General features: G+C 37.6%; 1 protein-coding gene across 2 annotated transcripts; it reads right to left on the bottom strand.

Moving 5' to 3' along the window:
* Window positions 1-7851: 7851 nt before the first annotated feature.
* Window positions 7852-22707, bottom strand: LOC311299280 (Y+L amino acid transporter 2). 2 transcript variants are annotated; one of them, XM_084422766.1, is made up of 10 exons: window positions 22408-22707; window positions 19742-20325; window positions 17540-17665; window positions 14684-14828; window positions 14225-14348; window positions 12898-13001; window positions 12706-12802; window positions 12440-12589; window positions 11057-11240; window positions 7852-9546 (listed from the first exon to the last, which is right to left on the bottom strand). In XM_084422766.1, exons 2-10 carry the CDS (start codon window positions 20175-20177, stop codon window positions 9449-9451), a joined length of 1464 nt encoding a protein of 487 aa, XP_084278892.1. In that variant the 5' UTR covers window positions 20178-20325; window positions 22408-22707; the 3' UTR covers window positions 7852-9448. The 2 variants fall into 2 exon arrangements, with proteins under 2 accessions (XP_084278892.1, XP_084278893.1); XM_084422767.1 differs by lacking the exon at window positions 22408-22707 and adding an exon at window positions 20439-20533.
* Window positions 22708-23980: the final 1273 nt, after the last annotated feature.

Raw genomic sequence — 23980 nt, 5'->3', positions numbered from 1 at the left:
CAGTCACTGGAGGGTTTCTGTGGGTGGAAATGCTCTGACATGTATACTGACATGTTAAATAGGACTCTAAAAATAACGTTCTCTGTTTCAGACTCTTCAGAAGGGAACCGGGTTATCGAAGGAGAAAGAAGAGTATTTTTGGCATCTAAGTTTCTTCAGTGATTTGTCAGTCCCTGTGATGAAACAGATGTCACTGCTGAAAGATTCAGAGCAACGAGTTACAGTTGTAATCGAAATTATTTAACCCCCATTGCAAATCAGGTTTATTGGCAAAATTTGCAGACTTTCAGCTGTTTGCAATGAACAAGTCAAACAAAAGTAACTAAAATAGCTCAACCCACAAAAGTTTCAAGTGGTTTCCCCAAATTCAACTGAAAATGCAACTTTTGATAACTTCTGCAGTCTCAAAATTATTCAAATCCTTCATGGCAAGCATCTTTAGTACTTAGTAGAACACCCTTTTTGCTGTTATTACCTGGAAACGAGGTGTATAACCAGACACTAGCTTCTGGCAGCGTTTCTGGAATCTTTGCCCATTCCTCATGAGCAATGGCCTCCAGTTTAGTAATATTCTTGGGTTTGCGTGCTGCAACTGCTGCCTTCAAATCCCACCAGAGATGTTCTATGTGGTTCAAGACAGGTGACTGTGATGGTCATTGTAGAATCTTCCAGGACTTCTTCTGCTATCAAGGCTTGGCGGAATTTGAGGTATGCTTGGGATCATTGTCCTGACGTTTTCTCCTAGAATTTCCTGATACTCTTCTTACATCTTGCCTTCAACACGCTGCAGGTTTCCAGTGCCAGAGGATGCAAAACAGCCCAAGAGCAGAATTTGAGGTATACTTGGGATCATTGTCCTGACGTTTTCTCCTAGAATTTCCTGATACTCTTCTTACATCTTGCCTTTAACACACTGCAGGTTTCCAGTGCCACAGGATGCAAAACAGCCCAAGAGCATCACTGAGCCACCACCATGCTTAACTGTAGGCAGAGTGTTCTTTTCAGCATATGCTTCATTCTTCTTCCTACAGACATACCGCTGATCCACTGGGCAGAAAAGTTCCAGTTTTGTTTCATCGCTCTACAGAACAGAATCCCAAAACCTCTGAATTATTCATATGATTTTGAGCAAATTGGAGCCGACTTTTCTTGTGCTTTTGGGTCAGTGGTGTACGTCTTGGAGTTCTGGCATGCGTTTAGTACTCACCTAACTGTGTGAGCTGAAACCTCAGTGCCTGTTGTCTTTCTACAGGTCTTTTTCGGTCACTCGAGGGTTTTTCTTAACCTGCATTCTCATAAATCTGGTTGCAGCCGTTGATAGCTTTCTTTTTCTGCCCCGTCCAGGTAGTGTAACCACTGTTCCTTTAACTTTGAACTTTAATTTCCAACGGTGTCTCTAGGAACATTAAGTGCCTTCACTATCTTTTTTTTTCCTGTTCCTTGTTTGTGAAGGGCGATTATATCTTCTCTTAACATTTTGGACCATTCTTTTGACTTAGCCATATTTCTAACATGCAGTCAAACATGACACGCAACAAACCTAGCCAGATCAGGTATTTCATGTGTTCTAGCTCAAGCACACCTGGTGCAACTAATGAAGCCCTTGATTGGTTGCATCAGGTGTGCTTGAGACAACACCCGTTTTGCAGATGTGTGCTGTTGTGAGGGATTCTATTCAGGGGATTGAATAATTTTGAGACAGCAGAAGTCATTAAAAGTTGCATTTTCAGTTGAATTTGGAAAAACCACTTGAAACATTTGTTGTATTGAGCTACTTTTGTTCGATTTGTTCATTGCAAACAGCTGAAAGTCTGTACATTTTGCCAATAAACTTGATTTGCAATTGTGGTTAAATAACTGTAAATATATAAGTCATAAATAAACTGTATATATATATATACTTTAATTCAGCATGGTTGCATTCAATTTATCAAAAGTGACAGTAAATTTTGTAATATTACAAAAGATTTCTATTTCAAATAAATGCTGTTCTTTTGAAATCTCTACTAATCAAAGAATCAATATTTTTCAACACAGATAGTAAGAAATGTTTCTTGAGCAGCAAATCAGCATTTTATAATGATTTCTGAAGGATCATGTGACACTGAAGACTGGAGTAATGCTGCTGAAAATTCAGCTTTGCCATCATAGGAATTCAATATATTTTAAAATATATTAAAATAGAAAACAGCCATTTTAAATTTAAATGATTTAAGTTTAAATGTTTTAAAATTTAAATTGATTTTTGAAAAACGAGTGTGGACTGAGCAAAGATAGCAGATTTCAAAATGTTTTTGACTAAATAAAGGACAAGCCAAAATTATTTTCACTTATATTGAAACACATAGAGGAAGTCATCACCAAGCATGTCTATCTTACTTATCTTAAAGACTGATCAAGACTTTGAAAAGTCTCAGGGGTCAACCAGCCTGAAAATCACTGTTGAGCAAATCCGATAATTCACCATAATCAGGCATCTCTTTGAGGATGTGCTTGGGGTGTCTTGTCAGATGGCTTTACACCTCACAAAGGCCTGTCTTTCCCTCAAGCGTGGATCAATACTCCACCTTTATCCAAAACTTCAGCAAGAGCCTTGGAGGAAATTGAAGGGAATCAACCCTCATTTTAATTCTACCAACAATAGATCCCATATACAGTCAGATGCTCTGCTGGTGTTTCTCCTCCACCATATTTTTTTGTTCTCTTCAAAGACAGTCTCTGCAGGTAAAGTCAGACAGCAGACAGCTCTTGTCCCAGAGACACCACAGGCTGTGATACAGCCTAGAGTATGGGGTCCTTCACCATCCCTCAGACACCTTCAAACCCCTCATGTGGAGAGGATCGAGTCCTCATTCCCCACGCTGTGCTGCCTTTTGTCTCGCTGGCACAAACACCTCTACAACATGTCTATATGTGAGTCTAGAAATAATAGTCCAGACTACCCAGATCCACTCTTCACAGAGATGAAAGGAGTCTTTGAAATGAAATAAGCCCCCCAAAAGCTCTGTGTGTAGGCTATGTGCGTTTCATCCATCAAAAAAAAAAAAATGGTGGGGCGTTTCTAACAATTAGTTTTAATACGGGTGGGGTGGGGTTCAATTCAGACAGATTATCTTTTTATCTACAGTCCACGGTGAGCCTTCAGCTTCTTTTCAGACACAAAGGGAATACAGGCGCACTGCAGCGACAGTGGAATCAGCAATTATTTTAAGACTTGTTGTAGAGCTTTCAACCATCAATTTTGGACAAGCACTTCAATATCACCAAAACATTTAGGCCCATAACATCTTCTACTGAAGTATGTGAATGCAAATGCAACATAAACTCGGTTTTATGTGTCATTGGCTGCTTCCATCCACATTTTATGCAAAAAAAAAAAACTTAGATAAGAGGTGCATAAACTGCATTTCTCAACAAATCATGTGAACAGAAAAAATGTCAGAGAGTGAAAAGTATATGGACGACAAGATTCTTAAACATAATTTTTGCAAAAGAAGTGACTTCAATTGTTGATGGAAAACATCAACAAAACACACAGATTTTCCAAGAAGTGCGAGTGAAGATTGTGTTCCCAAACACAGGCATCTGCATCCGAACGCCAGATACCATGATGGCATTTATTGCATTTCATCTGCGCACTCTGAAGTTTATGATGCATGAAAAAAAGTGCCCGATTGCATCAACTGCCATTGTTTTACAGATATTTTTAGAAAGTTATATTTTTTTCCCTCTTGAATTGCGATACTCCATATTCACAATTTTAAATAGAAACATAGTTATTATTTTTCACCAAAAGAAAAATAAGTCAATCAGAAAGCTGCCTGATACATGCGCACAGGGAAGTTTCTTTCTCGTGCGCAATTTCTCTCAAATTATGACCAATAAATATATCTCAAGTATACTCAAATTTAGTTTGAAATGTCTCTGCCATTAAAACAAATAAAAGTTGTTGAGTACTGAGTAGACTATGTTTAGGGCCTAAAATAACGCTTCAGAATTCAAATATTCTGAATTGTGAATGCACCGTCACTCCCATTTTCTGAGACAGCATCTGTGAAATAGGTGGCCAACTCTCAGCATGACTAAGATAAATAGCATTGCACAGATCAGACTCTCCCCAAATGAGAAACAGGTGGAAATGAATACAAATCTGGGAGCGACTGAGGCGGAATTCATGGCACATGGTCAACATTCCCAGAGCTGCAGCAGCTGTAGCTGTTATGTTTAGGTTTGCAGAGGATGAATGACTTGCATATTAGCTGCAAAGCTAAAACATGGCTATGGTTAATTAGCTATGCAAAGGGATTCTGAGGCCACTGGTTCCCTCTGTTGTCACAACGCATTCAGATGATGAGCCTGAACTAAATCTTTTCTGTCACACGTGAAACAGGATTTCTCTCTGTTTCTCTCTCTCTCTCCTTTCCTTGGCTGTAATGCTAATGCAAAACATAGTTAGCGCTGTACTCATTTTGACATGGGGGTGGTGAGATCCATACAAAAGTAGGCTACTAGAGAATCAGCATCATGTCCTATTTAATAAACATCTGATTCTGATTCATTTTACAGGATTATGCTTGTCTGAGATAATCTACGGCAAACCAGAGAGGAAGAGAAGAGCGTCCCCTGCAGGTAAATCACAGTAACACAGGTCAGGACACACTTATGCTATAATTATCATGCTTATGCTTAAGCTTAAAAAACACATTAAGCTATATCTAAATTGGCTATATTTGCATATTCTGTACTTGTCTGTGTATATAAGAACTTTTACAGAGACTAAGGGCAGAGTAAACCGCATCACTTTACTGCTCTTTCCAAATCTTCTGTAGTCCACTCAATGTAACGCACACATGTGCGGCCTAGTGCTAGGCTATCACATGTCTCCGGCTCTCTCTCTCAAGACACAAAAAAGACTGCTGTACACCACAACACACAGACAGCAAATAACTCTCGGTCACACATTATATTAGGTGTCTTCAAATACTATAAAAAAGAAGTACAATGTACTTATTGGGTTCATGTTGTATTGCAAAACACTTTTGTTGCTATAGAGGTTGGATACCTGTAAGGTTAGGGACAGGTTTGGTGGTATGGGTAGGTTTAAGGGTGGATTAAGTGGATTACTGAAATTAATTACAGATATAATTACATGCAGGCAATTTTTTTAAATATAAGTACAATGTAAAAAAAAAAAAAAAAAATGTACAAAATAAGTGCATTATATCAAATGATTCAGTTAAATGTTTGTACAGAGTTAAAGACACCTAATATAAAGTGGGACCTAACTCTCAATTAACTAGGGCTAGAAAACAGTGAACCTCAGACTAAATTTAAACTAGTCCATGCTTGCAACCAAAAACTATCCATAATATAGTATGTAATACAAAATATCCCCAAGGCATCGAAATTCTCCAAACTCTGAAGGATAAATACTATTATATTATATTATATTAATCCATTTTTAAGTTAAGAAGTTTAAGAACCCTCCAAATATGCTTTTTACCAAAGCTATGATCCCCTTCAAAGATCTGTAAGCGTTTGATTGAGTGGCCATTGACTAGTTTTGTAACTCAACACTATGGATTAGAACTGAAACTAAGACACTTTAAACTCCTTGTTATTTCACATCTGAGTGAACCGATGGCTGAACAAGTCAGCCATTAATCTGAAGAAGAAATCACCAATCAGCAGTGCTGGCCTTCAGCCAATCAGAGCCCAGCGCAAGCCAGAACGTGACCAACACTCGATCCCGGGCACCCATGGTGTTTATCTTCAAGCAGAAAGTGAGTAGAAGAGGAGCCATTGTGGACACTTCACCTTCACACTCACTTCATGCTCTCCCTCCTTTTCTTCACACATAAATGTAAGCAGACAGGCCCATACAAAATACAAATGTGATTTGAATATGTCATTATGATACGGATACCATCAGTACATTGTATAATAAAGCAATTCAGTTTCAGCAGTCATTTACACTTTTAAAAATAAAGGTTCCAAAAGGTTTTCACAGCGATGCCATAGAAGAACCATTTTTGGTTCCCCAAAGAGCCTTTCAGTGAACAGTTCCTAAAAGGGACATTTTTTTCTTAGTGTGAAGAACATTTTAAGAATCTGAAGAACCTTTTTCCACTATAAAGTCCAATGGAAAGATTCCATCAATGTTAAAGGTTCTTCATGGGACCATCAATGCCAATAAAGAACCTTTATTTTTAAGACTGTATAGAGCATTTACACTGGGATAAGATGTATTCATCAACCCTTCCAGCATGTTCTTTCACACACACACATGAACATATCACACTCACTGTTGAACTTCCTGTGATGGGCCCGGGGCCTCCAGGGCCGGTTGCGAATCCAGTGCAGCTTTCGCGACAGTTCCATGGCTGTGCGCCAGACTGTGCCCACAGGACGTCATTGAACAGCGTCAGTCCAAACTTCACCTTTTGTCCCCCAACCATGAGCTCATATCCAAAGCAAACATTGGACCCTTTAAGGGTCTTCGTCCAGTTCCCAAAGTAGACTATTTCCTCTCTGTCTGGTTGCGTATATGTCGTCTCAACAAGTCTGTTTGCGTTGCCTGAGATCTATATTTTATGCATGAGTCAGGGGAACCCAACTCCCTCTACCGTTCTGACACACAGACACCACTCAGCTTTTCTTCATCCAGGGAGCATCACCTAGTATCCATGGCTGACACACACACACACACACACACACACACACACAGAGAGAGAACTGAAACATGACTCTAGTCATCTCCTGGACAAAAGAAGGGATTGGATACCAGACAGTGAACATGCACTATATCTTTGACTGAAAGGTGTATTTCACTAATGTTTTTCATTGTGTGATCTTATGCGTTTCACCAGTGTTGTTACTGTTAACTAAAAACTAAAATTATTTATTAACTAAAAATAATGGAAATAAATATTATAAAAAAATCAAACCAGCTGAAATCAAATCAAATCTAAATAAAACTTCAACTCGACAAATATAAATGAAAAATTAGAAATGCTGTCTGGGCAAATTACTGAAATAAATGTTTAAATAAGTTCTCAAATGATTAAATTGAAATAAAATATTAAATAAATAATAACTAAAATTACAATATATATTACTACTACAATATTACTAAAACTTCATTCAACTAAAATAAAAACTGAAAATATAATATAAAATAAATAAAAAATACAAATAGATACAATAGTAGCATGTGAATAATAGGCTACTAAAATGACAACGAGCCTGAGATATACTTCAGTAAAATAGATCAGTTCGCTTCAAATAGGCAACTAATTAAAGACACTCCATTTTTAAATAACTATAAATCAATGAATGCAGTAAGTGAAACATGGTGAACAGAAACATTAACACATTAATCCAAATCCACTCTAATCCAATCCGATTTACAAAGTCATTCAAAACGGTTTATTTCTTCTGATAATCACATGATACTGAAGGACTAAAGTAGTTGTAGTCCTATGACGCCCTCTGGTGGTTTTCTCCTAGGCTGATGAAGGTGTTCTGGAGGTTTTTAAGTGTGTTGCTATGCAGTTGCTAGGGTGGGGTTTTTTTTCAGGTGGTTTATTTTATGATATTCTATCTAGACAGTCCATTAATATAGCTCAGTCTCTTTTACAATGTAAAGTCTAACCGCGTAGAAAAGTAAACACTTCTGTTGAACAAGTCACATGGTTTGAGGTGTCACCCATGTGTATCACGAATTTACTGTTGAAGTTATATGACAAAGACATGTAACCCTACGTATGAGCAATAGTAAAAGTGATGCTTGTCCTATAAATGAAAAACAAGGAAACCAACCAAAGGTTTCTTTTTGTGTTATGTTTTATTGTCATGTGTACAATTCTACATCTATGCAATAAATAATAGAAACCAACGAACAGTACTACAAAATCTCACGTGAACATAAAAACAAAATGGAATGTAACGAAAGAACATTCAGAACAGCATAGGTTTATAACATCGACACCCAAAAGTCTATATGTGGAATATTTGATTGTTCTTCACAAAATATTGATCATCTGTTCATATAAATCACAACTGTTTAAGGCACATATTATAACCATACAGTACCTAAGACAATCAACATTTAAATATGTGACTAAATTGGTGACTAACAAACAACCCTTTAAAAAAACAATGTGATTTTGTGGGTCAAAATTATATGTAATGAATAACATCAGATTAAAATATGACTTCGGACAGAAGGATGAACTGTTACAATATAAAAGAGCAATGGCAAGATGTAGTTATTTAGCAGCTTTAAGACATTAAATATATACTACCAAGAGCATCTTAAGGCTTCATAATTGCTGGTAAACCTGTAAACAATTCTTTGATTTATTATTCTAAAAAGGTCCATCTAATGAGGAACTGATGGACTCGTCTAGAAATCCTTGAAAACGTCACCTCTGACCGGCAGTTTTTAAAGTGGTGTCTGTGCGTGTCAACAAACATACAAAATTAAACTGTTCAGAAACATCTGAATTTGAGATTGACCAAAACTGGCGAACACTACACTCAAATGCTGCTGTTTTATATAGCCTTGTACGGTAACAACACATTTCTGCACACAATGACAATTCTCCCATAAAACAGTGCTTTCCACAACATTTATGAAAATACATACTGAATCTTCACATTATTTTTGGGGCCAAAGAAAATAATCCATGATAAAACAGACGAAAGGAAAAGCCGCCAAAAATAAAAGCCAATCACAGAGAAAAGAAAAAAAAGTAGTATATGGTCTGGAGTAAATGACAAAACACATAGCTTTGGACTAAAAGGACACACTTGATTATGAGAAAGAAATCTTTATATTAATTATGCCCATTAGGGGAAATTAGTTCAACTTTACTAACATCTCTAGAAGTCATTTTCCCAACCGGAGCTACAAGTACAAAAAGGATATGGCTTTTAATTCTAGAGTACCAATAAAACAATCCTTCATCTCAGTAAATAAAATTCATTATCTTTAATGTCTCTACCGATTTCAGTTAACAGGCCTAACAAAAGTTGATCATCTAAGGAGCCTCATATACATAAAACTGATGTGATGAACAGAGGAAGCTCATAAAAGGAGAAACAATCTAAACGTTTAAGCCAGTGAATCTGATTTAAAGAAAACACCATATTACAGTCACATTGACATCAGTCTTTAATAACTGAATGGTCCGCTGCATTGTGTCTTAACTCGTACTGCACACAGCGTTTAAACACAGTCACAGTGTGTGTATTTGTCTATGTTCAGTTCAGTTGTTTACCCAGATAAATATTTCAATCTAATCTCCATCTACATCCATTGCTCCATTCCATGCACGCCCAGACTGGAAGGTGCAGACATGCGGTTCTGGCTTGAATTTTGGCTTATTCTCAAAGAAGTCTGGGTAATCCAGCTTTATTGGTTTAGCTTCCTTTACAGCAGTGTTTATTCTTTTTTATGATCCTCAGGCGGATTGTCCAGGTCCAAACCGGGATCTGCCACGCAGCAATAACACAGCTTCTGTGTTTGCAATGAAAGTGTATCTGAAAAAAGAAAAAGATCAAAGATCATTATGTAAAAAAAATCATCCAGAATATCAAATAAATCTCTGTACAAAACTAATAATCACAGAAGCCTATGCTTACTTAAAATCCTCTTAACTAGTCTGCATGTCTAAGATCAAAATGGTATTGATTCATTTGCATGCTCAAAAAAATCCTCCTCTTTATTATAAACAAAGCATTTATTTAATCAAGCTCCCAAAAGGCTCTTTTGATATTGCGGGATCTGTGAAGTCATACATGCAAAGACGTTTGCCTCTAGACCAAGACATCGATAAATAGTTCTACATCGTGGCATCAAAGGCCCCGCCCACTGGTATTCAATTCCTTAACGTCTGACATTTGCCTACACTGTACGTGACCGTCGCGTCACGTCAAAAGCATACAGAACCCATTATAATCACTGACGCTGTCTACACTGGATGCAGTATACAGATGTGCATTCAGATCCTGACATACTCCACGCTCTCGAGTCTTTTGACTACAGGACAAATGGAAGAGTGAAAGAACATTTGCTTTGACACGTCCAGTAGTTTAAACCGCTTTCTGTACAGACTTCATCCCAGCGTCAGAAACAAGTTGATGGTTTATTTTAAAGGCAAACCGGATCAAGCCGGAGGACTATGTTTGTTCGGAGCATTTTGTTTGGGAAATGAGGCACAATGTAATGTGTGAAAGAAACTTGTTGAAAGACAAAGAAGTCAGAACTATACTGGATCTGACAGCAGCTACATTCCAACCCGTAAGTAAATGAGTCCATAATGCTTTGTCTGTAAATGACGGTTTTATATGGATAGCGTTTTCAAAACATGCAATAGTGAGTGGACGTTGATACTGTTAGCCAATAATAACAGTGGCCGTTTACTGAAAGGCCTTAAAGGGCACCCCTTAAAATGACAATTTCAGACAGATAATAACTATATTGTCTAAAGGAAATGTGAGCAATGCTTGCCCGTGGAAATTGCAATACCATAAGAGACACAGTTACATGATTGCTATATGTTTAGAGTTGTTGCTAGATCGTTGTTCACAGGCTCAAGCCAAAGAACCCACACCAAAGTCTCTATAGCATTCTAATTAGTCTGCATTAAGCACATTAACTGAGGTTTATTACTCAATACAACAGCCTCATGAATGCTGTAATGTAAAGTGTGGCCAAAAATGATTAGAAAATGACTAACATGCCATTTTTCTCTGTAATGCCCATGGAGGCAGGCGGGTGAAAACACTACAGTCATTGTTCAGAGTAAAACGATTTGCAGTACATACGGACTATTATATGGTCAGAACACTTCTGTTTCATAAGAGCACATACATCTTGGGTTCAAATTCATTATACAACACCACATGTATGTATTTGTAACATATACATGTATGTTAAAAAATATAAACACTTCATACTGCCTGCAGCGGAAATCAGATGTGCAGGTGCCCAGCTGAACTAATAGAAATGAGACTCGAGAGGTTCTTGCGTGTTTGTGCGCTCACTCACCGAGCATGTGTCCCAGAAAGGCGGGTCTGGAGCTGGGCGGGAGGTGCACACATATGTAATACACAGGAGCTCCGGAGAGCGCGACAGTGATTCCCACTAGAGAGTTTACGGTGTCACTGTAGAGCGGTACAATCACCAGAAACACGGTGCACAGACAGTACACTATAGGGAAGAACAGACTCAGCTACATGGAAACAAAAACACACAGAGTCAATTAAGCACATCATAAACCAGGGCAATAAAGAAATAAACATGTCAACAGTGTAGAAAGTATTAAATATATGACAAGCTATTATCGAAGTATTTTAAGGCATCATAAATGTGATCCTGATGCATGGACCGTCCACACCCCGTTAGCTGAACGATTTAGCCATCTGATGCATATGGCACTAAAAACACTTTCGCGATGGCAAAAGTCTAAATCTGATTGGCTAACTTCTACAGGTCTTCCGGGAGTCTTTTTGCGATGAGCTTTAATGGCCTGACAGGAAACAAAGCTGTTTTAAAGTTCTGATATTGCAGCAATGAATGCTTTGTTAAATCGTTATAAGCCATGAACCGAAAATCAGACAAAAACACACATTTACAAGACTGTACTAAACGGCTTAAGATCTACAATCTCTCGAAGCATTGTGAATAACAACTGAAATAAAAATGACAGATTAAGAACTTAATTTAATTGATTCAACGATGTTGAATATACATGGCGCGATTTGTTTGTTTAGATTCTCTGATTGGTGGAGATTTCATGGTATCATGGATAATGTCGTTTTTCACCAGGAATTCCACTGATAAACGGAAATGGAAAAAAATACGTTGGAATAATGCTGGCTGATGGCTTCATCAAAAGCATATACCACTGATTAAACTCGAAGCTCAGAGTAGGTCTGTCTTTAAAGTTTGTTAACGTTGAAGTCGGCATGAAACGAAAATTGCAATAGTCTCTTTTTTTCCCCCTATTATGATATAGCCATCTATTAGCAATATCTAGGCAATATATTACCATCAGATATTGATTGATCTTTGATCATTGTGGTTTGCTTTTGCTGCGATCTCATTCATGATCTCATGAGTGACAGGTTGTCCCCCCCCTCACGCCGAAAAACACATCATCAGAGAAAAGATGTAGTTGCAAGTGGTAGGGGAAGTTATTTTGATTAAAGATTATGAGGGCATATAAATCTTTTATAATACTTCACTTCCGTAACCTGACTACTGCACTCTATTGAAATCAATTGAGTTAAGGTTCTCCCTTACATGTGGAGGACTACTTGCATGCATGGTGTTACTGCAGATGTAGACAAGTCAGAATCAGTAACTTATAATGGTTAGGACTATATAGGTAGAGGGACGCTAGGTTTTGGAACAGAGCTGTTGACTTACCTTAACAGGTCGAGGCATGTCAGGTGCTTTAATACGCAGGTAGATCAGACTGCCTATGGAAAGGCCGATGAACAGCCAGTAATTAAAACTGAAGTAATTAATAAGCTGGAACACGTCTTTCACACAGAGGAATATGAGTGACATGCCACCCTGTAGGAGGAGGGAGAAAAGCAGGTTAAATTAAAAAACGCATCCTGTTTTGTTGTAGAATGTAGATATTCTGGATTTTTTAAATAGTACAGGCATGTCTGAGCCTGATAGCTCACATTAAACAGCAGGGCTGGAATTGGTGTGTAGCGCTTGACATGAATCATGCAGAGGACATTGGGTAAATGACCCTCACGTGAGCCAACAAAGAATAACCTAGAAGAAAAAAAAAAGAATTTGGCAAAGAAACTGAATTCCTGGCACTAGGCATGGACTCAAGCGACAAAAGACTATTAGAACAAAACCTTTACCTGGAGGCAGCAATGATAGAGGAGTTTAAGCCTCCATAACAGGAGATGGCCACAGATATAGGGATGAGCCAGCTAGCATATCCCAGCACATAGTCAGCAAACGTCTGTATTAGATACAAAAGCAAAAGTGTTTATTAATAATCATTTTATAAATCTAATAAAGTAGTAATAAATGGCTGACATTCTATACTAGTTTTGTCTAATTAAATAAGACTATAAGTAAAACAATAAAATCAGCAGATCTAAATCCTAGAGAATTAAGGCATCGAAACATTATAATGTAAAGAATAAAAAAATGGATATTCATTTTGAGATTTGCTAAAGATTACATTTAACAGTTTTATTAAATTATTAGTGTTTTTAAAGATTAACTTTGAGCGGTAGGCTAGATGATGGCAGAGGTGATCTAAATAAAAAAAATAGAGGAAATGAGCATGAACAATTGAAAATACAATATCCATAACTGAAATGCTATAGATTTTTGTACAGATATTGTACATCCCTAAAAATAAATTATCAAACAGGTTTCTGGTCACTGATATTCCCGCCTAGGGCAACACAATTTGGCAAAACGTGCGCTTAAATTACTAAAATAAATAATAATAATAATAATAATAATAATGGTTTGTATTATTGTTACCAAATATTAAATAAAATAAGATAATTACTATTGCAACATTTCACTATAAAAATAAAAATGTAATAATTATATTGGTATTATAATATTTTTTTAATTTTATAATAATATAATTTATAATAATGATAATATTTTACAGTACAACTGTAAAATTGCAATACTATAATCTTCTTATAATCTTAAAGGTGCAATAGGTGATCTAGGAAATGCTAACTTTAGCCTGCTAGCATTGAAAGCATATGATCCCACCCTCCCTGCCAATCGGTGTATAAAAATGGGAAAGGATACAGCAGAAACAAAACAATGTATCAAACAGCACAAACTGTATGTGGGGCACAAATGATGGATACAAAAACTTTCCACAGAGCAGCACACTAGTATAATTACAGGCAGTAGAGCGTCTGTGGCTGTGGACTAATGTCATCGAGAATCTCCAGAGAGAGGACGCTGCCTCAAGCTGCTCTCCTTAACTAGATCAGTGTAACAGGAGATGAAAACATGATCAAATCTGGAGCAAATAAACTAAACAGATGCTGTCAATTAACTTGCATGTGACATCCAGGATCATGTGGGTTAAAAAACGAGGTTTGCTGCAGTAGCTTGAGATATTAAGATGTGATGATAACAGACCAAGTAGCTTCTTTTTTTTTTTTTTTATATCATGTTCGGCTCCAAGAAAGTTTTACTCACCACAGCCACAGCTTCACTGTGTAGCAATGTATCCATGTCCAGCACTGCATAATAGGCAATATTAGTCAGGATGTAGATTATTGTGACAATGGGCATGGAGATCGCTATTGACAATGGCAGGTTTCTGTAGCAGAGAAAATGAGACTGAGTTCTCTTACATATTTGAACTTCCTACTCGATTTGTAACAAAACTGCTGGACATACATTCAAGCTGTAGTTTCTGTGCCATAAGGGATGGCAAAAATAATGACTGTTTTCAAATAGGTTTTCCAAACACACATCCATCTGTCTTTTGGTCAGTAAAACAGAAAATCCTGCCCTAAACTCATGCCATTGGTTGAGCCAATTTTGCTGTGTATATGAGAAATTATAATTGAGTCTTACTAACTCACAATGAGTGGAACATATAATTGTAGGAGATTATCTTTATATTAAGTGAAATGTCAAGAATATTCATACCTCTCTGGGTTTTTAATCTCCTCTGTGATGAAGTTCAGGGTGTCCCAGCCTGAGTAAGAGTACAGCGCGGCGTACAGAGCCAGAGCCATGTTTCCTGGATCCAGTTTAGAGTTCTCAAAGGAATCCCTAAAGTTATTTGTTTTTCCTGTGGCAGAGCAATGCAAATAGAGTCAAATATCCGAAACAAACAGTAATGACTCACAAAAATACACGTACAGTGAGGAAAATAAGTATTTGAACACCCTGCTATTTTGCAAGCTCTCCCACTTGGAAATCATGGAGGGGTCTGAAATTTTCATCGTAGGTGCATGTCCACTGTGAGAGACATAATCTAAGAAAAAAAAAAATCCAGAAATCACAATATATGATTTTTTAACTATTTATTTGTATGATACAGCTGCAAATAAGTATTTGAACACCTGTCTATCAGCTAGAATTCTGACCCTCAAAGACCTGTTAGTCTGCCTTTAAAATGTCCACCTCCACTCCATTTATTATCCTAAATTAGATGCACCTGTTTGAGGTCGTTAGCTGCATAAAGACACCTGTCCACCCCATACAATCAGTAAGAATCCAACCACTAACATGGCCAAGACCAAAGAGCTGTCCAAAGACACTAGAGACAAAATTGTCCACCTGTTGGAGGTCCACTGTTGGAGCAATCATTAGAAAATGGAAGAAGCTAAACATGACTGTCAATCTCCCTCAGACTGGGGCTCCATGCAAGATCTCACCTCGTGGGGTCTCAATGATCCTAAGAAAGGTGAGAAATCAGCCCAGAACTACACGGGAGGAGCTGGTCAATGACCTGAAAAGAGCTGGGACCACCGTTTCCAAGGTTACTGTTGGTAATACACTAAGACGTCATGGTTTGAAATCATGCATGGCACGGAAGGTTCCCCTGCTTAAACCAGCACATGTCAAGGCCCGTCTTAAGTTTGCCAATGACCATTTGGATGATCCAGAGGAGTCATGGGAGAAAGTCATGTGGTCAGATGAGACCAAAATATAACTTTTTGGTCATAATTCCACTAAACGTGTTTGGAGGAAGAAGAATGATGAGTACCATCCCAAGAACACCATCCCTACTGTGAAGCATGGGGGTGGTAGCATCATGCTTTGGGGGTGTTTTTCTGCACATGGGACAGGGCGACTGCACTGTATTAAGGAGAGGATGACCGGGGCCATGCATTGCGAGATTTTGGGGAACAACCTCCTTCCCTCAGTTAGAGCATTGAAGATGGGTCGAGGCTGGGTCTTCCAACATGGCAATGACCCGAAGCACACAGCCAGGATAACCAAGGAGTGGCTCTGTAAGAAGCATATCAAGGTTCTGGCGTGGCCTAGCCAGTCTCCAGACCTAAACCCAACAGAGAATCTTTGGAGGGAGCTCAAACTCCGTGTTTCTCAGCGACAGCCCAGAAACCTGACTGATCTAGAGAAGATCTGTGTGGAGGAGTGGGCCAAAATCCCTCCTGCAGTGTGTGCAAACCTGGTGAAAAACTACAGGAAACGTTTGACCTCTGTAATTGCAAACAAAGCCTACTGTACCAAATATTAACATTGATTTTCTCAGGTGTTCAAATACTTATTTGCAGCTGTATCATACAAATAAATAGTTAAAAAATCATACATTGTGATTTCTGGATTTTTTTTATTTTATTATGTCTCTCACAGTGGACATGCACCTACGATGACAATTTCAGACCCCTCCATGATTTCTAAGTGGGAGAACTTGCAAAATAGCAGGGTGTTCAAATACTTATTTTCCTCACTGTATGTGGTCTCATGCTCAGTGCTCACCAAGGCTGCATTTATTTGATAAAATAATTTTTTTTTAAATGTATACAAATTATTCCTGTGATGGCAAAGCTGGATTTTCAGAAGACATTACTCCAGTCTTCAGTCACATGATCCTTCAGAAATTATTATAATATTTGGTTCTCATTTCTTATTGTTATCGATGTTGAAAACAGCTGTGCTGCCTAATAGTTGTACTGGAAACTAAGATGTTTTTGAAACAGAAATCTTATTTAACTTTATGTCAAGTTTGATCAATTTAATGTGTCCTTAGCCCTATTCGGACGGGACTAGTTTAACATGGAGAGGTGGGGTAAAGTAATAATTACCAGAGCTTCTCTGTGATTTTAGTCCCGTCCGAATGTGCCATCTCAGTAATCATTACGGACAATGTCAGTAAAGATTACGGCAACTTTTACCTTCAGTAAAAAGGTCCGGAAAAGTTACCTCAGGTAATACCGTCAATAGGCCCGCAGTAAATATGTACGTGTACGTACATGTTTCGTCATTTCGAGTTTAAAAGTAGTTTTCCACGTTTTTTTCAAGTATGGAGACGCTTGAAATAGCATTCAGTTGCATTCTAGACACCGGGACAAGTCTGTGGCAAAACTCAAGTGTTTTCCACATACCATTCAGATCAAAAAGAGGATCGAACGCACTTGTTAGAGGCACGAAACATCTTTTAGCGTTAGGTAAGTGCCTATTAACACCACAATCCAATCTGAAGTTAATACATCGTTCGACCGGACATAACTGTTATTACTGTATATATATATATATATATATATATATATATATATATATATATATATATATATATATATATATAGAGGTTATCTGTGTTTGCGCACGTGATATCAGGAAGCAACGTAATACGCACATGACAGGAGGGTGACGGCAATGCGCAAATCAAGTTACCCCTCCCACTTCTGCTAGTTTTAGTTAATAAAAATATTGATTTCTTTCCCAAAAAAACAAAACGAAAAAAACAACTGACCCCAAACTTTTGAACAGTAGCATATATAGTAAGCTACATGGATGTCAGTATGATCACACCTTGGGCCAGCACAACCATTCCAGCGATGATAATGACTATGAGAGCCAGAACTTTAGCCACAGTAGAGATGACCTGAAGAATGGCCCCCCACTTCACCTTCATGGAGTTCACAATGGTCAGAAGACCTGCAGAGGAAACAGAGATAGGCATGTCCATATAAATATCTAACAATTTAAACAGTAAAATTGCTGGTTGCAACTGTTTTTAAACTGCCCTTTGCGACAGGTATTTCTCAGTGTCACTTTTGATCATTAGGCTAACAGTTTAATGTTAAGCAATTACTGTATTACCTTGTTGATCGAGATGAATGTCAAATTTCCAATGTGACAAAAGTTCCCATTTAAAGGGATAGTTCACCCAAAAATGAAAACTAACCCTTTAAGTATTTTGGTTCACTGTTTGTCCAGGGCTATAAAATTAGGCTGTGGGTGAGTTTATTCACGACAGAGTAAACCATCGGCCCTTGCGGTTTTAATGACTGGTAATTCAAGTTCCTCCGTTCATTAGATACTGCAGTAAACGCTAGGAACTTCTGGCATCTAATTTCACCAACAAAGTCCTACAGTAATTCACTCATTGCCAACCGTCTCTGGCTCTGAAATGTTATTGCTACAGAATTGCAGATGCCGCTGTGACACCCAGGTGATTCATTTAAGCATTTGTGTACCTGTTTTAATCTCAGCCCAAATGCCACCTCATTCTGATGAAATTGTACACAAAGCCAACATAAAGTTCTATTTGTCACAAAAAAGGAAAATAAACCCTGTAGAATATAATTACACCGTTATGTAAGCCTGTAGCTTTGAGGTTTAGGCTGTTTGTCAAGTACTTCAGTGAGTGGACTTTGCCGCAGTAAGTAGCAAAACATGCCACAGGTGACAAATACCCAAGAATTCCCTTGAACTCAAACACATTGCACATGGTCTCAATCTGGGATAACCAATGAATTCTTAAAAGTTTCATGGAAATCTTGGCAGGGTTACGGACCCCAGTCCAAAGGGAAAGTATTTGTGCGGCATGAATAAAATGCCAACCAACACTGACACGAATGGAGAGAGCAGGCTGGCAGCCGCAGTGGAATTAACAGCTGAACCAACAGAAAACATGCTTCAAGATTTGCAGAGACATTACTCACTCCAGTTAGACAAAATTGAGAGACAAAGTACAAGTTTATGAAAAAAAAAATGAACAAAAAGGAGCATGTACTTTAGCCAAATGAAAATGATGACATCATTTATTCACCCTCATGTTGATGTAATGAAGCCTCACTTGTTGAATTCTGTAATTTTAACTAGTTAATATTAAAATCACACAATTCAACAGTCCACAAAAATAAATTTGCACTTTCTGATAAAGGAAAAAAGAGGATCCCAGAGAAAACTCACTGGAAGTGACAGTGACATTCACATTGTTTTCGTGGCAATTACTTTTTTCAATTCATATTTTTTCATGCAATGTTTTAGTATGAAGAAAATCAAAAGGATTTTGCAGATATTAAAGCAGTTCAAAGAACACAAACTCTCCTCGCATAGGCTACTACTACTATAGTATTTATTAATATTTTAAACTAGCTTTTCTTTTCATATTTTTAGTTTTCCTTTTAATTTTAAGTTACTTTGTTGTGTGCTTGTCATTTTTATTAGATTTCTTTTTATATTAAAAATATTTCAAATGAGCTTTAATTTACTTTTATTTGGATTTTAGTACTCAAACTTATTTTATTTCAGTTAGTTGCCAAAGCATTATTTTTAACTTTAAGTTTTTAAATATTAATATTTAACTTTATTTCAATTAATCAAAACTATAATAGTTTCAGTTTTAGTTTTAATTAAGAATATTAACACTGATTCAGAGATGTTGTGTATATTATGAAGTCAGTATATTCCAATGCATGCATTTCATATTTTGCATGAAAATAAATAAAGGGACTGTAAGGCAACCATACAAACTAAAAGAACTACCTAAATAAAACTATGCAGATCATTACTACGCTCTGCTACAAAACTTTATTTTTGACATGTTGACAGGAAGCGCTCTTTTCAGAGTAATCTCACACACACACTGAGCTGTGTGAACAGTAAACATTAGTGAATCTAAGGGAAAGCCTTTATTGAGCCACTATGTACACTGTTTAAAGTGCTGTTACATTTGTCTTTATCAAAGCAATCTCTCCATGCATGCATGAGCAGAAGAGCACTTACCTATAATGAGAGCTGCAATGAGCCGTACTGCATCATTTGGAGCCGAGCAGGTGGGGAAGAATGGTTTCACTAAGTAATTAGCAAAAGTAAGAGCAATGACCGCCTGGCAGGCCGGTTCCACGATCATCAGCGAGGTCCACAGACGAATAAAGGCCAGGAAGCCCCCAAAGGTCTCCAGGATGTAGGCATAACTGGCTCCTGACTTGCGAATGGTGGTGCCCAGCTCGGCGTAGCACAGGGCGCCAAAAACAGAGAAGATTCCTCCAATAACCCAAATCACCAGTGATAGACCGTAAGATCCTGTTTTCTCAAGAACACCAACGGGGGAAATGAAGATGCCCGAGCCAATCATGTTCCCCACGATGAGGCAAACGCCATGCAGTAATGAGATCTCTTGCTTCAGACGCATGGAGCTGGTGGAGCTGGAATCCCCCATGATGAACTCAATTCAGAAGGGGAGACTAAACTCAAGAGGCAAGGGTACTACAAAAATAAGGAATGTGATGTTGGACCACACAAGGGTCTGATCACCTCAAGTCTGGAGTATCAGCCGAGTCTCATCGCACTTTTCTTTCCGCATCAATCTAGAAGGTGATAAATGAGACAAACTCTCAGTTAATGGTTATATACAACTACTGTGGTACACTGTTGACAATACAAAACATTTTCGACTCATTCAACACCAATTTTAACACACCCTCTTAGAGAACAAATTCTTTAACTGAGCCTCAGTAGTTTCGCCCACACCTGCTGCCAAGGACGTCATGTACCGACTGCAGTGGTATCAGTAAGGGAACCAGAGAGAAAAGCGAGAAAGAAAAGTGAGAGAGAAAACCAGGCAACGCTTGGATGGGTGTGGCCATCGACAACAACGTGCAGAACAAACTGTTTTTAAGAGATAAATCAACTAGAGATAATGTCTTTCATTTGACACTAAAACTACATGGGAACATGCTCATTTGAAAAGTATGTTATGCATCAAATATGAAAGAATTCACCTTGTAAAAGTCACATATTAATCTGATTTTATTTAGGATTTTATTCACATTTAAACATTGATCAGCAGACATAAACAGAAGCTCAACAGAACCTCCTTCACTAAAGAACAAACATCATTGATTTTTTGCAGAAGCTCAAACGTGCTGCATAACACGAGAATGAACCTCATTGTTTCTCGCACATCAAGTGAACATGATTGAGCTTCTGTTTATCGTAACTGAAGTGTGAGGTTGAAGAATGTTTATGTGAATGAAAGCCTAAATTCAATATGTTCATCATATAAATCGATCGTGTCTCTTCAGAAAATGTGCACTAAAACGCTCAATTCATTTGGATTAGTTTAATGATTTCTTTGTGGACTTTTTAAAGCGTCAAAGTGTCAGTTGCGTAGCTGCCAATCGAGGGACGGAAAGTTCTCAATTTCATCAAAAAGATCTTCATTTGAGTTCCGAAGATGAACACGTTTTACGGGTTTTTGAACGACATGAGGGCGAGTAATTGATGACAATTTTCATTTTAGGGTGAACTATCCCTTTAAAATGACCATTTACTAGGGCTGCTCACTGCAGAGCCAAGGGTGGAAAGTGAAGTCCAGCTCCCCCTCTCTGGATGTATTTTGGGCATAATGGGTGGAGCTAGAAAGTCCAACCACACCCTTACCCTACCAAAAACCGTCCCTTTCACCCATTAGATCCACAGAGGTGGAGCTGGACTAGGTCAAACTCAACCCATGACAGGAGGAACTGCATGTCATTTGGCTCTGCAATGAGCACCACTTGATTTATATTATGCTGCATAATAAATGACAAACAGGAACAAAATGCGCATGTCACAGCTGTTCTGAATGTGTACAATAGTATTACGACAGCTTTGAAGCATGTAACAGTTACACCTTTTCTAGACTATGAAACTTAATCAAAAAGTGATTAAGAACAAGAAAGTGATGTCAACATGACCTTGCATAGGCTACTTGCGCTTAAATACATCCGGACGATCTACTAACATCGTGTTGGGTGTAAAAACAAAACCATTTCCTCAGTGATACCTCACTTCTGCCTTTATTTAAACCACTGGTCTAGAATGACATTATATAGCTCAGTGGCTGCAACAATTTCTGACGTAACGTTGCCTGCCTGGGTTTAAATGGTCGATTCGCGGCAACACACGGCTTCCTTCACTTTAATAACATAAAACACTAATATAAACACTTAATAGCATAAAAACGGACAGCATTACAAAACAATCTTTATATTCTATCGTTTTATGAGCGCTTCAACCTTATACGGTCGGTAAAACACGTCTCTTTATCAATCCGTCATCTAAGTTACATTGTTCATTTCAGGACGAGCGACACGTTAGAGGAAGTTAAAAACACGTTGTTCAGGTTTAGTCTTAAAACCTTTTGATTGCCAATCTCACGATTTCCCGTCAAACTCCATAATTTTAATGTTACTTGACCGCTGGGGTAATAATACGTTTTCCATATAAACTACAAAGAAAAACATCTCTGACTCCCATCCACATCTGTTAGCCAACAGTTAGTGTAGTATTAGCTGTCTCACACACACCACACGGCTCTGCTACAGCACTCACACTATTAACAGCTGGTGCGGATGGAGTTGGAGTGTGAAATGTAAAGTTTAACTGAGCAACTCATCAGACCTCACCTGTTCTCACTGAAGAAAGCGTGGACCATGTGCGTGGATGTCTGAGCGGACGTGTCGTGGAGCTGTGAGAGAAGAGGAGGAGACTCATGACATCGTTCAGCAGTCTTTTAATACTACAGCTTTACACTAAAACATTAGGCCATCCTCCTCCTTCTTCTCCGTCTCCTCCTCCTTCTCCTGGAGCGCTGCACTGTTGACTGCTTTATCCTCCTGGGACCACGGAATAGCCTTTATCCTCCGTAGTGGACATTATATTTGAGCAAATTTCTCTGACATCATACATGTCACAGTCTGGATGTCCTGTAAAGAGCACATTAGGGTTTTTCAGAGATAACAAATGTTTGGAGGTTTCACCATAAAAAACAACTTCTCCTTGGTCTTTAACAATGACTGACATTAGCTTAATGATCAAATTTAGTAGGCTACTCTTATGGAATTTTGATAATATTTTGTAATTATCATTCAAATCTGACTAATTTTCAAATCTTTTGTTAACATCTCAGGAAAATGTTATGGGGTTTATTATAAAAAATAAGGCATTGATTTCATGCATGTCCACTGTGAGGACAGAAGGACTTAATGTTTATCAGGCATTTTGGGAGACACAACAAGTGAAGGAAATAAATTATATATCAATATTCCTATGAAATATGAGATATTATTATGAAAATGTTGCCAGTTGTTACTCCCATTATTACACTTTTTTAATTTTTTATTACATGTTGCCCCAAGAACACATTAATATTCATATTAGATATGGTCTATACATTGTGTTGAATGGGATTACCAATTGATGGCCATTTTACCCACATATTAATGCATAAAGTAAAATGGTATATCAATTAATTCCATTATATCTTTCATAGCATAGTTTGATAACATTTGTTACATGTAATTTCATGCCCTTTTCTTTTTTAAACAACTGAGATGGTGTCCAGAGGACATAGCAACAAATAAAATAAAATTTTCAAATGTTTTTTCCCCCTCCCATTTGTTTCATATGCTCTAAACAATTAAACAACATGAAAAAATACTACATTCAAAAACCTTTTTATATCTGGTTCTCAGGAGGAGTGTTTGTGTTAGATAAATTATTGCACATTGTACTGTGTTTTTCGGGTGTGCTATTTCAAATAGATATCAGTTCTCTTTTAGTTAATGCATAACCATGAATTTTAATTAAACTCTCACATTTACAACAATCCTCTCACTGCTCTAAAAATCAATTTTCCTACTGACCATATCTGAAAACTATGCAGTCTTTAAACAGAAGTGTCATTCAAGCATAACTAAAACTCATTTTAAATTCATCAAGGACATTATTTTGATTAATGAATGACTCCAGATATATGGTTCATTGCCTGTGTGCTTTTAATGTTTGGGTAATTCAACATAGCCAGCAGCAGCTTTAAGATTAGTACTGCACTGATAAATCAATGTGCCCTCTTAACATACAGCTTTGTACTGTCTTAAGAGATTTCTCAAGTTTAAATGTTTGACTATAAACTGCTCCTTTTTCCTTAATCAAGGATCTATTGCCACCTAATGGTTGAAAATGATAATGCAGTGCCTC

This window comes from Rutilus rutilus, assembly GCF_951802725.1.
Source record: "Rutilus rutilus genome assembly, chromosome: 11".
NCBI lineage: Eukaryota > Metazoa > Chordata > Actinopteri > Cypriniformes > Leuciscidae > Rutilus > Rutilus rutilus.
Note: the sequence above shows the minus strand (reverse complement) of the source record. Positions and strands in the feature narration are given on the sequence as shown.